The sequence below is a fragment of the Leopardus geoffroyi genome, chromosome B4 (genome assembly GCF_018350155.1).
Source record: "Leopardus geoffroyi isolate Oge1 chromosome B4, O.geoffroyi_Oge1_pat1.0, whole genome shotgun sequence".
NCBI lineage: Eukaryota > Metazoa > Chordata > Mammalia > Carnivora > Felidae > Leopardus > Leopardus geoffroyi.
The window spans coordinates 10,618,759-10,634,345 of NC_059341.1; the positions used below are offsets into that span (position 1 = coordinate 10,618,759).

Sequence of the window (15,587 nt, forward strand, 5' to 3'; positions counted from 1 at the left end):
CTGCTTTTTGACATGCATTTTTGCCCATTTAAATACCATGTTATTCCATAAAATGAGAACAGACAAGATAATCTAAGGTTTCTTTCAGCTGTACTATTTTATATGTGGCTGAATATACTATGTGTCACAATACTATTTCATATCACCACTCTAGATAATTTTGCACAGGACTTAAGGAATCTTATAAGCTTTACTTAAATAGAGATCAGAACAAGTTTTTTAAAAATCCATAATAATCTATATTTTATATCATCTGAAATATATTTCTGCTATTCAAATCATACAAAAATGAATGCTGTATGATATCTTACATGTGAAAAGCTGATATACAAATTTTATCAACTGACTGATTTTAAACCACAGATTAAATTAATGACATTGCCAGCATTACAAACTAAGTTTATAAACTTACATGTTTTCAACCAATTCCTTAAGGTCATTTTGGAGATTTGTGATTTCAAATGTTTAAAAAAGCAAAAAACACGAATATTTCTTCAAAGGTGTATCTGCATTAGTTCATTTTAAGATCTGCAAGTCAGGCATGCAATTTAGAAAAATTCTGAAAATGTATTTCAACCTATCTGAAATTGACACAGACTATTTTAAATATAAACAGCATTAATTAAGCATATAATCACAAATAGAAACAAGTAATTAATCACTGAAAAAGGACAGAAAACTACCATTCAGTTGCTGAATTCACATTTGTAACTATTACTTGATCAGCTGGCCATACAAATAGGAACCATCTAGTTATTCTGCCCTGGTACAGGCAGAATCCTAGCTTGTTCCTTTCTGATTTCTGCCACGAACATTTGTATTTTAAAACTAAAAGAGGATTATATAAGTTATTCTGCTATCTCCAAAATACATGATACAAGAGGATCTTTCCAGTGTGAAAAAAACTGTTGCAATAGCTATGTCATAACCTCTCCTTACTCTCCATACCTTTTCGTAAGATGATATGCTTCTAATTTGTCATTTAAAAACAGTAACAATAAGATGTGTTAACAATTATGCCATTACCTGATCCTTCTCAGTTACCATAATCTATCAGAAGAGCAAAAGCATACGTGATAACTCAAAACTCCTTTTTTATAGCTGTTCTTTTAGGTCGATACTTGTAAAAACCTCTACGTGCTCCGATCGTTCATTCTGACGATGTTCCTACCTTCCTTGACTTTGGCTGCTTTTTGCCTCGATGGTGTCACCAGATCCTTTACAATCTGCAAGACCTGAATCATTGCTAGTTAACAAGCCAGAGACTACGCTGCTTCCTCCAGAAATCCAACAGGTTTCATCACCGAGAGCTCACTGCTGTTTCTGCTTTCAGGAAGCTCGGCATGAACACCGTTCAACTACAGAGAGACACATGCTTTGCTTAGCTACCCAGGAAGGCTCTGAAGCAGTTAATAAGAAACAACGAAAGGATAGGCTGTATCTTCTTGATACAAAGTGACTTCAACACTTGTGAAAACCACCATCCTCAAAGTCCAAATGTATCACTTTACAAAGCATTAACCAGTTATAAACAAAACAAAACAAAACAAAACAAAACAAAACAAAACAAAACAAAACAAAACGCAGTGTGGGCAATCTTCTGCAAATCACTAAGCACAGTGAAAACATTTTCTCACAAAAGTCATGACAGGAAAAATAAAGTGCTATGCTATAAATTCTCATATAGCGGATCACAGATGCTATGTGCAAGTTTTTAAAAACACTCAGAAGCAGTCAACCAAAATACCCTGCACTGCAAAGCCTTAATACTTTTTTTTCCCCAATTTCTCAAAAATCTCATATTTGAAACACAGAAAATAAAATGAAGCTAAAAATAATACTCTTGCAAACTCCAAGCTCCCAGGTCTGTATAACAGATAGGAACCTTCAAAAAAGATCCTATAAATTCCTTGCCCTCCTCCTCATGCAGACACCTCTGACATCCTAGTACATGAAAAGAAGTCTAAATTCACACTTCCCGCTAGAAATCCCTGAAGGGTTGAAATTCGTTGGCCTCACCACTAAGAGGCATGAGCCAGACAGAGACTGTGCAAATCAGGTTATAACCACCATTTTTGCCTCACAGTTTTCAACACCTAAGCTGCAACAACGCCCAATTAATATTGAATACCTTTGTTACATATTCTATTTACCATACACATCCCCTTTTCAAAGGGCTACAGAGTTAATGAAAAGAGAAAACTGACATTTGGTGCTAATGTGGTTAAACGTTGTATTTACTAAATGATTCTCCACCGGCAAAGTGTTGTCCTTACTGTACCTCCCAACTGTCCCCTCAGTTTTTCTTCTTTCCCACTTGTTACTTTTGATATCCTTAATGTATCATTAAATAATGGATCTCAGGGCAAATCAAAGGCAGTTCCCTTGTCCTCACACTTAAAGGCTTATTTGTCATTTTCCCATTTTTCAATTGGACAACTAAGGTGCACGATCAACCAGGGTTGCAAGTAAAACACAGGATCCAAAACTCAAAGGCTTCTGGTTTCTCTGACATCACGCCTTTTCTGTAAAAATGTATAGTTTTAAAATTCAGGGTGAAGTTTTCAGCTCTTCAGAGAAGAGGTGCTATAACATGTGCATATATATCCACCCATAATTTATTCTCCATATGGGTGGTAATTTAAGACATTAGTGTTACAAATCCATGACAGCGAGAAACTACTTGCAAATGGAGGACAAAACATGACAATTATCCTAACTACCTGTTCTCTTTAAAGAGAATATCTATACTTGCAAACTAAATCAAAAAGTTCAGATGAGTCAAAGACCAAGTTTTCAACCTCCCATCAAAACTGTGCCCTTTAACAATTCCCTCTGAAGACTTGATAGAGACACATCAATATCTAAATCAAACTCCTCAAATCAAGTTCCCCCACCCAGTTCTTTCAATCCCTGGCCCCATTTCCTAGGGCAGTTCGGAGCACAAAATAGGTATTAGGTATATACTGAGTTTATTTCCAATTCTTTGCATTTCCAGCTCCTGAGAAACCATTTCCATTCTTCTGGAAAAAAATTATGTTTTTGAAAGGTACTTGCTGTTAGCTTTGTTCTCTCCCAGTATTTTTCTCTTTCCATACAAGGAAGGGGATCTACAGGGCATTATCTTCAGTCAGCTCTATCTTCCATATCTGATCAGTGAAGAGAAGACTTTCTACACTCATGTTTCCATAAAATTCAATCTTCATCGTCCCCCCATCTCACTGATAACAGTATTGGTTTTGAAAATGAAAATTGGAGCAATCAGTTTGACTTACTACCGTCAGTCCTTAACTTCTGCAAAGCAACCAACAGCTTTTTCTTGTTTCTCTCATTCTCTTCTCATTTTTATCACATATTGCATCAGTAAACCTATCAGACCACATACTCCAATATAGTATATATAAGGGAGCTGTACTGTAAAATGTGAAGATCATGAAAGACAGAGGAACTATTATATTACAAATCAGAGGAGAGTCCAGAGTCAGGTTAACTAGAATGTAACGCATGATGTCAGGTTACATACTGGGCCAGAAAGAGATGAGGGGAAATACATGATATTTGGGAACAACACCATCTATAGGTTATTAGTGTTAATTTCCTAACTATGACCACTATACTGCAGTTACATGATAGAACATCCTGGATTTTAGTAATATACCCTGAAGTATTTAGGGGGAAATACTTCACTGTACCCTTTACTGGTCCAGGGGAAAAAAAAAATATGAATACGGAATGAGAAACTAAATGTGGTACAACATTAGCATTTGGGAAATCCAGGTAGAAGAATATGAGAATTGTCTGTTATTCTTGCAACATTTTCCTAAGTCCGAAATTATTTCAAAATAAACTTAAATTCTGACTACACAGGGGTGCCCACATGGTTCAGTTGGTTAAGCGTCTGACTCTTGATTCGGGCTCAGGACATCATCTCACAGTTCCTGAGATCAAGCCCCCCACTCCCCACCGCCGTTGGGCTCCACACTCAGCATGGAGCCTTCCTGGAATTCTCTCTTTCCCTCTGGCTCTGCCTCTCCCCTGCTCGATCGCTCTCTCTCTCTCTCTCTCAAAATAAATAAACTTAAAAAAAATTCTGACTACATAGCCCAATACATGCGTATTTATTTGTTTATAAAGGATATATACGTATTGGTACTTATGTATGTTTAAATCACATAAAGCAAAGGATTTTAAAGGACCAGACTAACAATGTAAAAAAGAATTCCACATTTGTGAATATGTTGTGTGCCAGTTGTCTATGTATGTGTACACATACATACACACATTTATACGCATTCTCACATTTGCTTCCTCTCCCCAAAGATCATTCTGAATCCTGGAACGCAAATCGTGAAAGTACACATACCTGTGGGGTTACTCTGGCACGGGCAGTCTTAAAAGAATTAATTTCCAGACCCTTAACTTCCATATGTACTTGTCACTAAAGCTGACCTGCTTGAGAAGATGCCTGCAGCAGGGGTTCTCCATTTCCGCGTCCCTTTACTCAATCACCTCTACCCCACTTTACAAAACAGAAAACAAAAAATAAAAACAAGGTCCACCCTGATCCATCTGACTACAGCACAGTGCTCAAGGGGTAAAAACATGAGAGATGGCAGAGAAATACAACCCAACAACTCCTTTAATCAGGGCAAAGTAACATCAGCCCATTCCACTTATTAAGATAGGAATTTCTAATAAAATACTCATTTAAAGTGAATAATTATTCATCAAAATTTATCATATATCTGTTATTTTGACAAATGGCACAGGATAAGCCTCTGTGAGGAAAGCAGAGTGGATGTATGATTTCAGAAAAACAAGTAGATACAATCTCTGGCTACTCAGGAATAGCCTGTTCATTTTTTAAATAGAGGACTTTGGGTATCAAACCACTGTGTTATTCAAACCTCACTAGATACACTTATAAGAGGGATATAATCGTTTTAATACTTGTCCTCATTGGGCCCCTGGCACAAAGAACTGCTTTAATCACAGACCTCAGTTCTTATCATTGGTCCATGCCATGGCCCACTTTTATTTATTCACTCAATATTTCTTTTTAATAATAAACACCACAAAGCACCACTCAAACAAAAACTAGGGCCTTAACAATAATCTACATTTAACTACAGTCCCCGCCAACCACCAACCCATCCCCCTGCTTCATCCCAAACTAACAAACATCCTGAATCCAGTAGTTAACCATTCCCTTGATTTCCTTTATATCTCTCTATCCATCTATCATTACCTCCCTCCCCCTCTCTTTCTCTCTCTCTCTCTCTCTCTCTCTCTCTCTCACACACACACACACACACACACACACACACACACACACACGCCACACATCTTTGTGTTGCTGTTTGGGGTATCACATATTTTGTGTTATCTTTGAGGAATTATATTTTTTCTTACATATTGACACCAGTGGTTCTCAATCTTCACTATTCACTGAAATTAAAAGTTTTAAAGGGGTGCCTGGGTGGCTCAGTCAGTTGAGTGTCCGACTTCGGCTTAGGTCATGATCTTGCATTCATGGGTTCGAGCCCTGCCTCAGGCTCTGTGCTGACAGCTCAGAGCCGTGAGCCTACTTTGGATCCTGTGCCTCCCTCGCTCTCTCTGCCTCTCCCCTGCTCGCACTCTGCCTCTTCAATCAATCAATCAATCAATCAATCAACAAAACGTTAAAAAGATTTTAAAAAAATAAATAAAAGTTTTAAAAAGTTTTAAAAATCTGGTTTCTGAGTCCATCTACAGGGATTTGGACTTCACTGTACAAGGGTGTAGCATAAGCATCACAAATTTTAAAGGTTCCCTCAAACAATCCTAACATTCAAGGACCACTGTTATAGAAGAATGACATAGGAAAAGTTAATATGTACAAGTACACATGAAACGTACAAAAATTACGATTCCACCATTTCAGTGTGTTTATCACATGCATACACACACACACGGAGAAAGATGTATGCACAAAGAAAAAAACATCAAAATGTTACCAGCAATTTTTCCTCTGAAAAGTGACGCTACATGTTAATTTTTATTATCTCCTTTTTGCTATACTTTTCTGAGAATACATTTAACTATTTAAAGAAAGGAATTGGGGCGCCTGGGTGGCTCAGTAGGTTGAGCATCTGACTCTTGATTTGGATTAGGTCATGATCCCAGGGTCATGGGATTGAGCCCCGCGTCAGGCTCCGTACTGAGCATGGAGGCTTCTTAGGATTCTCTGCCTCCCTCCCTCTGCCCCTTTCCAATGTGCATGTGTGTGCACATGCATGTGCACTCTCACTCATATATAAAAAAAAGAAAAGAAAAGAATTATATTTTGGTTTTTAAATATTCCATATCACCTCACCAAAAAGGATACACAGATGGCACATTAGCACGTAAAAAGAGGTTCAACATTGGGGCGCCTGGGTGGCGCAGTCGGTTGAGCGTCCGACTTCAGCCAGGTCACGATCTCGCGGTCCGTGAGTTCGAGCCCCGCGTCAGGCTCTGGGCTGATGGCTCAGAGCCTGGAGCCTGTTTCCGATTCTGTGTCTCCCTCTCTCTCTGCCCCTCCCCCGTTCATGCTCTGTCTCTCTCTGTCCCCAAAAAAATAAATAAACGTTGAAAAAAAAAAAGAGGTTCAACATCGTATGTCATCAGGAAATTTCAAGTTAAGATAACAAGACACCCCTACACACCTATTAGAATGGCTAAAAGGCAGAATGCTGACAACACCAAATGCTGGCAAGGATGTGTGGAGGGAGCAACAGGAACTCTCATTAACTGCCAGTGGGAACACAAGGTGGGAATGCAAAATGGTACAGCCATCTTGGAAAACAATCTGGTGGTTTGTTACAAAACTAAACAAGCCCTTACCATTTTATGCTGCAATTGTATTATTCCTTGTTATTTACCCAAATGAGTACAAAAACCTATACATGAACGCTTACAGTTTTATTTGCAACTGCCAAAGCCTGGAAGCAATCCTTTGTTTTTCAGTGCATGAATGGATAGACAAATTGCTCCGATCCAGGTTACAGAATATTGTTCAGCAATAAAAGGAAATGAGCTATCAAGCCACCAAAAAAAAAAAAAAAAAAAAAAAAGGAGGCACCTTAAATGTTAAGTAAAGGAAGCCAATCTGAAAAGGCTACATAGTATAAGATTCTAATCATATCCCATTCTGGAAAAGGCAAACCTATGGAGACAGCAGAGTGATCCTTTGCTGTCTCAAATCCTTTGATTTGAGAAGAGAGGGGGAAGGATGCATAGGCAGTCGCACAGGGAACTTCTAAGGCAGTGAAACTACTCTATACGCTACTGTAACAGTAGATACATGTCATTATACATTTGTCAAAACCCATAATATGTACAACACAAAGAGTGATCCTTAATGTAAACTTTAGTTAACAAACTGCAGTAAGTGAACCACAAAAATGCAAGATGTTAATAACAGGAAACCAGGAAGGTGGGAGTATTCTAAGGGGGCTTAAGGGAACTCCCAGGACTTTCCACTCAACTTTTCTGTAAATCTAAAAGTGTTCTAAAAGAGTCTTTTAGGAAAGCCTGGGTGGTTCAGCTGGTTGAGCATCTGACTCTTGATTTTGCCTCAGGTCGTGATCCTGGGGTCATGGGATTGAGGCCCCTGAGTGTGGAACCTGTTTAAGAGTCTATCTCCCCATCTGCCCCTCTCACCCACTCGTGCTCTCCCGCTCTCTCTAAAAAAATAAATAGAAGACAGGCTTTTAAAATAAAGAAAATCTATATTTAATATATACTTCATCTATATCCTACTCTTTAGACATCATCTGAAATAATACAAAAATAGGGGCGCCTGGGTGGCTTAGTCAGTTGAGCGTCCAACTTCGGCTCAGGTCATGATCTCACAGTCTGTGAGTTCGAGCCCCATATCGGGCTCTATGCTGATGGCTCAGAGTCTGGAGCCTGCTTCCGATTCTGTGTCTCCCTCTCTCTCTGCCCCTTCCCTGCTCATGCTCTGTCTCTGTCTCAAAAATAAATAAAAACATTAAGAAAAAAAAATTAAAAAAAAAAAAGAAATAATACAAAAATAAACCCAAAAAGTACAGAGTTTAACTGGAGAGAGTGCTTAAAACAAAAACAGTAATTGTCTATATGTGGGAGATCCAATGTGGTTTGGTAGACCACAAATGGAACAGGTGCCCTTACAATGGACTGCCTGCATGAGGATGTGGAGAAAGAGGATCTCTTTTGCACTGCTGGAGGGAATGCAAACTGGTGCAGCCACTCTGGAAAACAGTATGGAGGTTCCTCAAAAAATTAAAAATAGAACTACCCTACGACCCAGCAACTGCACTACTAGGTATTTATCCAAGGGATACAGGTATGCTGTTTCAAAGGGGCACACGCACCCCAATGTTTATAGCAGTACTATCAACAATAGCTAAAATATGGAAAGAGCCCAAATGTCCAGATGGATGAATGGATAAAGAAGATGTGGTATGTATGTATACACACACACACACACACACACACACACACACACACACAGACACAATGGAGTATTACTTGGCAATCAAAAAGAATGAAATCTTGCCATTTGCAACTACATGGATGGAACTGGAGGGTATTATGCTAAGTGAAATTAGTCATTTAGAGAAAGACAAAAATCATATGACTTCACTCACAGGAGGACTTTAAGAGACAAAACAGATGAACATAAGGGAAGGGAAACAAAAATAATATAAAAATAGGGAGGGGGACAAAGCATAAAAGATTCTTAAATACAGAGAACAAACAGGGTTGCGGGAGGAGGCATGGGCTAAATGGGGTAGGGGCATTAAGGAATCTACTCCTGAAATCACCGCTGCACTATAGGCTAACTAACTTGGATGATAGGATAGATAGATAGATAGATAGATAGATAGATAGATAGATAGATAGATAGATAGATAGATAGATGATAGATAGATAGACAGACAGACTAACTTGGATGATAGATAGATAGATAGATAGATAGATAGATAGATAGATAGACAGACAGACTAACTTGGATGATAGATAGATAGATAGATAGATAGACAAACTTGGATGATAGATAGATAGATAGATAGATAGACAGACTAACTTGGATGATAGACAGATAGATAGATAGGTAGGTAGGTAGGTAGGTAGGTAGGTAGGTAGATAGATAGATAGATAGATAGATAGATAGATAGACAGACAGACAGACAGACTAACTTGGATGATAGATAGATAGAGAGAGAGAGAGAGAGAGATAGACTAACTTGGATGATAGATAGATAGACAGACTAACTTGGATGATAGATAGATAGATAGATAGATAGATAGATAGATAGATAGACAGACAGACTAACTTGGATGATAGATAGATAGGTAGATAGACAGACAGACTAACTTGGATGATAGATAGATAGAGAGATAGATAAATACTTTAAAAAATAAACATTTAAAAACAAAACAAGGGACTGCCTGCACACAGCCACGTGCTAGTTCTTTTCAAGAGAAAAATTCTTACTTTATTCTTGTTTTCTTTGTTTGTATTTTTGTTATCGATGGCCAAACTCACTAATCTCACTCTTCTTCCCCATTACTTCCCAATCAAGCATTCCCAGAGTACGGCACAGGGAGGAAGCCTGGGAGAAAACAGAGCAAGATAACACCAAAGTAGCGCGATAGGCTGTCGCACTCCACCGCACACCTACTGGGACACTCCAGTTTATGCCATTTTCCTTTCTCCACATGAAAATACGAAGTGAGGGGCACCTGGGTGGCTCAGTCGGTTAAGCATTCAACTCTTGATTTAAACTCAGGTCATGATCTCACAGTTCATGAGTGTGAACCCCACATCAGGCTCTGCGATGACAGCGTGGAGCCTGCTTGGGATTCTTGCTCTCTGTCCCTCCCCTGCTCTCACGTACGTGCACACGCTCTCTCTCTCAAAAATAAATTAACATTTAAAAAATAAAGAAAAATAAAAAAACTTTTTTAAGTCTCTATTTTCTTCCCTTTATCAATATACATCTTTAATAGTTTTCTTATTACAAAAATAATGCATGGTCACTGTAGAAAATAAGTATATGAAAATAAGCCGAGAGAAAATAAAATCTTAGGCCTACCACACAGAGATAAGCATTGCTAACAACCTTTTAGACCTACCCATGCACTTTTTTGATTTTACAAAAATGAGGTAACATACATACATTTTTGGAATGGAGATGTTTACACACTTTAAAATACTTCATCAACATCTTTTTTATAAAATAAATACAGACAAGGATATTTGTACTGTGCTTTGTCCAAAAATTTTTTTGATCATATGAATAACAGCCCAGCATCTTTTCATTCTTGGCAATGATTTAGATTTTTTTTCTATGCACTTTTCAGAAAACTGTTTTGGCTTTCCTGGAAATATATTTTAGAATAAAGCTACTGTCAGTTTTTTCAGAACATGTAGATAAATGAGGAAAAAAAAACATGTGAGAGGCCACGCTTGTTGTGACAAAAACAATCTGTAAATATTCAAGATGTCAACTGGCCACAAACAGAAAACAGCTTTTGAATATTAAACTATAAACCCATTTCTGACTGGTCTCCTCTTGGGTTAATCAACTTAAGACACTTCACTTCTCTGTTATTCTATTTAGATTTTATGGGCGGGGGGGTGGATATAAACACTGTGTTTTACAATTTTGAAAAGCAAGCTCAACAAACTCATCAATATGGAATAAAATGTATGTCGATTATAAAAATAAAAGGTGTTGGCTTTTGTCCACATACCTTTTCCTGTACCAAATATTGATAATATTTTCTGTCCAAATAGTGCTCAGGTGTTTATAGTAATTCCTAATAATTCATACGGGGTACTTAAAAATGAACAATGTCGAGTTCATCACCGATCTTTGCAGATTTCTTTCACAGAAAAAAGTTAGACAAAATAAAAAAGACAGAAAGGTAAAGTGTCCTGAATTTGCAGAATGTGGAAACAGCCAACAGAATATGTGTCCTTCTTCCACATAACGCAAAGCACAGTAGATGGTAGTAATTGTTTACAAGCAGAAGTACCTGTGATGTAATTAAGTTAGCAGTTCTTTTAAACCCAGTTTTAAAGCTATTTTATCAAAAGGCAATTCACTTTGCTTGTAACAGGCAGCCAAGAAACTTTTGTAGCTTGCTGGAAGCTTCTGTACTTTCTGTGGCTCAGCAGAAACTGCCATAAATATGTGCAAAGTACAATTCACAAACATGGGGAATGGAAATACATTACCCCAGCTTATCTTCACAACACTAGAAATGCTTAACGTACTGACTTATATCATAAGTTCACTTTAAAGGCAGTAAAATTTTGCTCATCCATACAGAAAGTATTAAACACCTCGTACATTCTACTAGGTACAATGCCAGGTGCTGGTATTATAAGAGTGATCATCTCCTTCAGTTCTACCAAAAGAAATTAACATTAAACACATAATTACACAATTAATTACTGAATTACAACTGAAATAACCCCTGCAAGTAGTTACAGGATGACAGGAGAGTGTCCTTAAGTGGAAAAATGGTAGGAATTAAAGGCTATACACAACACAACTGAACATTGTATTCCAATTTCTGAATTACATTTTGAATTTTTTTTTAATGTTTTACTTATTTTTTTTTTTTTTTTGACAGAAAGAGAGAGAGTATGAGCAGAGGAGGCGCAGAGAGACGCGGGGGACAGAAGATCCAAAGCTGGCTCTGAGCCGACAGCAGGAAGCCGGAGGCAGGGCTTGAACCCACGAACCGTGAGATCATGACCTGAGCCAAAGTCAGATACTCAACTGAGCCACCCAGTGCCCCAACATTGTGATTTTTAAAGAAAGCTTCCCTTTATGTAGAAATGACTCTTCTGGCTTTCCAAAGCCACATGCAGATGGACACACAAAAAGAGAAAGCAAAGGGACTTTCTAGTCATAATGAGGAAACTTAAATATGACTCTATTTCTAAAATCAAGGACTCAAAGAAAACACAGCATCCAAGCAATCTGACCCACTCCAGATTCTATCTAACAAAGCTGTCAAATAACATTAGTTTTTAAAATTTCATTACCATAAAAAATACATTAAAAAGCAGTTAAATCTTGGAGTAAGTCAATTCAATTTGGATGAATCACAATTCAATAGCTATTCACATTTAAGATCAAATGTCCATATGCAAACATACGTATATATACAAAATATAAAGACATAGACATTTCCATAAAATTCACAAAAGTGCTTATGTATATAAACATAGAAGTCCCTCTAACATTCAAAAAGATCTTTCTGGAGTTTCCATAATACAAAACCTGTAATTCACCATAACACATTAATTATAACAGAAAGTAAGACCAACAGAGTCCCTGACAGACTAATATATGAGGCAAAATTGATCTTTGATACCTTTTATTCTCCATTCTTCCTCTTTCTGAAACTTTTTTCTCCTGCCTTTTTTTTTAATTTTTTTTTAATGTTTATTTATTTTTGAGACAGAGACAGAGTGCAAGTGGGGGAGGGGCAGAGAGAGAGGGAGACAGAGAATCTGAAACAGGCTCCAGGCTCTGAGCTGTCAGCACAGAGCCCAACGCGGGGCTCGAACCCACAAACCGTGAGATCATGACCTGAGCCGAAGTCGGACGCTCAACCGACTGAGCCACCCGGGCGCCCTCTCCCTCTGCCTTTTATGTATACTATGTATTATCTCTCTGCTACCCATAACAAAATGACCCATGTCCCAAAAGAAACATATAAAAGTTCTGTATATACATTAAAAAACTACATCCCTTCCTAATACATTTTTGGAGATGCAAAAGCATCATTCAAAGTTAAAATCTGTGGTTTTCCAATAAGCATTTTGGAAGAAAGGACTATTTTAAAAGGATATGATACAAGAAAAAATGTAAACAGTGAAAAAAGTTACCCTAATAACGAGATAGCACCTCAACACCCATTAGAATGGCTTGGCTGCTATCAAAAAAAAAAAAAAAAAAACACCAAAACAGAAAATAACAAGTGTGGACCAGGACGTGGGGAGGCACTGGAGCCCTTGAGCAATGTAAAATGGTGCAGCCGCCGTGGATAACCACAGGCAGTTCCTCAGAAGATTAAGCACAGAACAGAACAACCCTACGATCCAGCAATTCCACTTCTGGGCATCTACTCAAGAGAACCGAAAGGTGAATCTCAGACGGATACTCCAACACCTGTGTTCGCAGCAGCACTGCTCACCATGGCCAAAAGGTGGCAGCAACCCAAGCTGGCCAGTACCGTCCAAACAACGAAACAGTACTCAGTCTTTTAAAGGAAATTCTGGGACGCCTGGGTGGCTCAGTTGGTTGAACATCCAATTTTGGCTCAGGTCATGATCTCACAGTTCGTGAGTTTGAGCCCCAGTCAGGCTCATTGCTGTCAGCGCAGAGCCCGCTTCAGATCCTCTGTCCCCCTCTCTCTAGCTCTCCCCTGCTCACATTCGTTCTCTCGCTTGCTGTCCCCTTTTCTCTCCCTCTCTCAAACCTAAACAAATGTTAAAAATATATAAATTACATATTGTTATATATTATCATATATATCATCATATATATTATATATTATCATGTATATTATATTTTATACATATTTAGATATATATATATATATTTTTTTTTTTTTTTTTAAAGGAAGGAAATTCTGGCACTTGCTAGAGCATGGGTGAACTGTGACGACATTATGCTGAGTGAAATGGACCAGTCACAAATACACAAACACTGCATGAACCCAATTACATGAGGCACCTAGAGAAGTTAAATTCATAGAAGCAGAAAACAGAGTGGTGGGTGCCCAGGGCTAGAGGAAGAGAAATGGGAAGTTGCTTAACAAGTACAGAGTGTGAATTTTTCAACATAAAGGTTCTGGAGACTGGTTGCATGACAATGAACATATACTTAAAGCTACTGAACTGGACACTCAAAAATGGTTAGGATGGTAAATCTTATGTTATCTGTATTTTACCACAATCTGGGGGAAAAAGCTATCCTGTCTAAAAATTAAATATATGCAACTAAAAGCAACCTTTTTTTAATGTTTATTTTTGAGAGAGAGAGAGAGAGAGAGAGAGAGAGAGAATGAGTTGAGGAGGGGCAGAGAGAGAGGGTGACACAGAATCTGAAGCAGGCTCCAGGCTCTGTGCTGACAGCTCAGTGGGGGCTTGAACCCACAAACTGTGAGATCGTGACCTGAGCCAAAGTCGGATGCTTAACCAACTGAGCCACCCAGGCACCCCTAAAAGCAACTTATAATGCTATTTTGAGCCTACTAAACTGGTCAGAGTGAAATATACTCTTGTATACCAACTACCAGAGTAACTGTAAGTTAGTTAAGTACAGTCTTTTAAGAAAGACAGGCAGACAATGTGGATGGAACTGGAGAGTGTTATGCTAAGTGAAATAAGCCCTACAGAGAAAGACAGATACCATAGGTTTTCACTCTTATGTGGATCCCAAGAAACTTAACAGAAGACCATGCGGGGGGAGAAGGGGAAAAAAAAAAGGTTATAGAGAGGGAAGGAGGCAAACCATAAGAGACTCTTAAAAACTGAGAATAAACTGAAGGCTGATGGGCATTGAGGAGGGCACCTGTTGGGATGAGCACTGGGTGTTGCATGGAAACCCATTTGACAATAAATTTCATGTAAAAAAAAAAAAAAAAAAGATAGGCAGACATAGGCAAAAAGATTTCAGTCTATGAATCTAGCCTAAGGAATTTATTCTACTTCCCTTTATTAAAGAAAAGGGTCAAATTCACCAGTGATATTCACTCTGCAAATGTTTTTAAAAAACTGAACCATCCTAAAAATAGGTAAATGGTTAAATAAGTTACTATGCATCATTACCTTTAAGGAATATGATAATTATAAATTTGAATTATGAAAAACAATTACAGAAATAGGATAACTGTCTAAACACAACTCAACGTTAGAAATCCAAATATAAAACTGCATATACATTATGAATCAAGTTACATAAAAACATACATTTTTAGAAGTTTATTTATTTATTTTTAAAATAATCTCTACACCCAACATGCGGCTTAAACCCACAACCCTGAGATCAGAGTCACACACTTCTGACTGAGCCAGCCAGGTGCCCCAAAAATGTATATTATCTGGACAAGAGTACAGGGTCATATGCAAAAACGCAAATGGCTGCTTTAACGTAATGGGGTTACCACGACTTTTTCTCCCCATTTCCAAAACGTATGCATTTTAACGTTATGATTATACTTTAAAAATAAGGAAAAAGGGACTGGAAAGATTAAAAAGACCAGTTTTGATGAAATTAGGTAAAATAAAAAATAAAATGGAGGCAACACTGGGGTGTTTATCTAAGCTAAAACTACAAATTTAACCTCCTCCCACCACTTATTTATACCAATACTGAATTTTCCTTCATTTCTCAATCTTAATCTCCACCTCTCAACTCCAGGCCTTCATCCATTTTGTTCCTTCTGTTTAGAAACCCCTCCCTCCCCCTCTTCACTTAGCCAGACCTCAGCTGGAACGTGATTTCCTAACAGCAGTCTTCCCGCCCTCCCGCCCTCCCAGCAGCTCG

General features: G+C 38.0%; 1 protein-coding gene across 4 annotated transcripts in view; it reads right to left on the reverse strand.

Moving 5' to 3' along the window:
• Positions 1-15,587, reverse strand: part of USP6NL (USP6 N-terminal like) — a 234,992-nt gene that overhangs the window by 134,156 nt on the left and 85,249 nt on the right. Inside the window, exon 1 of one of the 4 annotated variants that reach the window (XM_045465654.1) lies at positions 1,172-1,417. The exons of the other annotated variants lie outside the window; for them this stretch is intronic. Coding sequence (XP_045321610.1) covers positions 1,172-1,244 — 73 coding nt within the window. The 5' untranslated portion in view covers positions 1,245-1,417. Of the gene's footprint in view, positions 1-1,171; positions 1,418-15,587 lie in introns of those variants that run through there. 4 annotated transcript variants of the gene reach the window in all.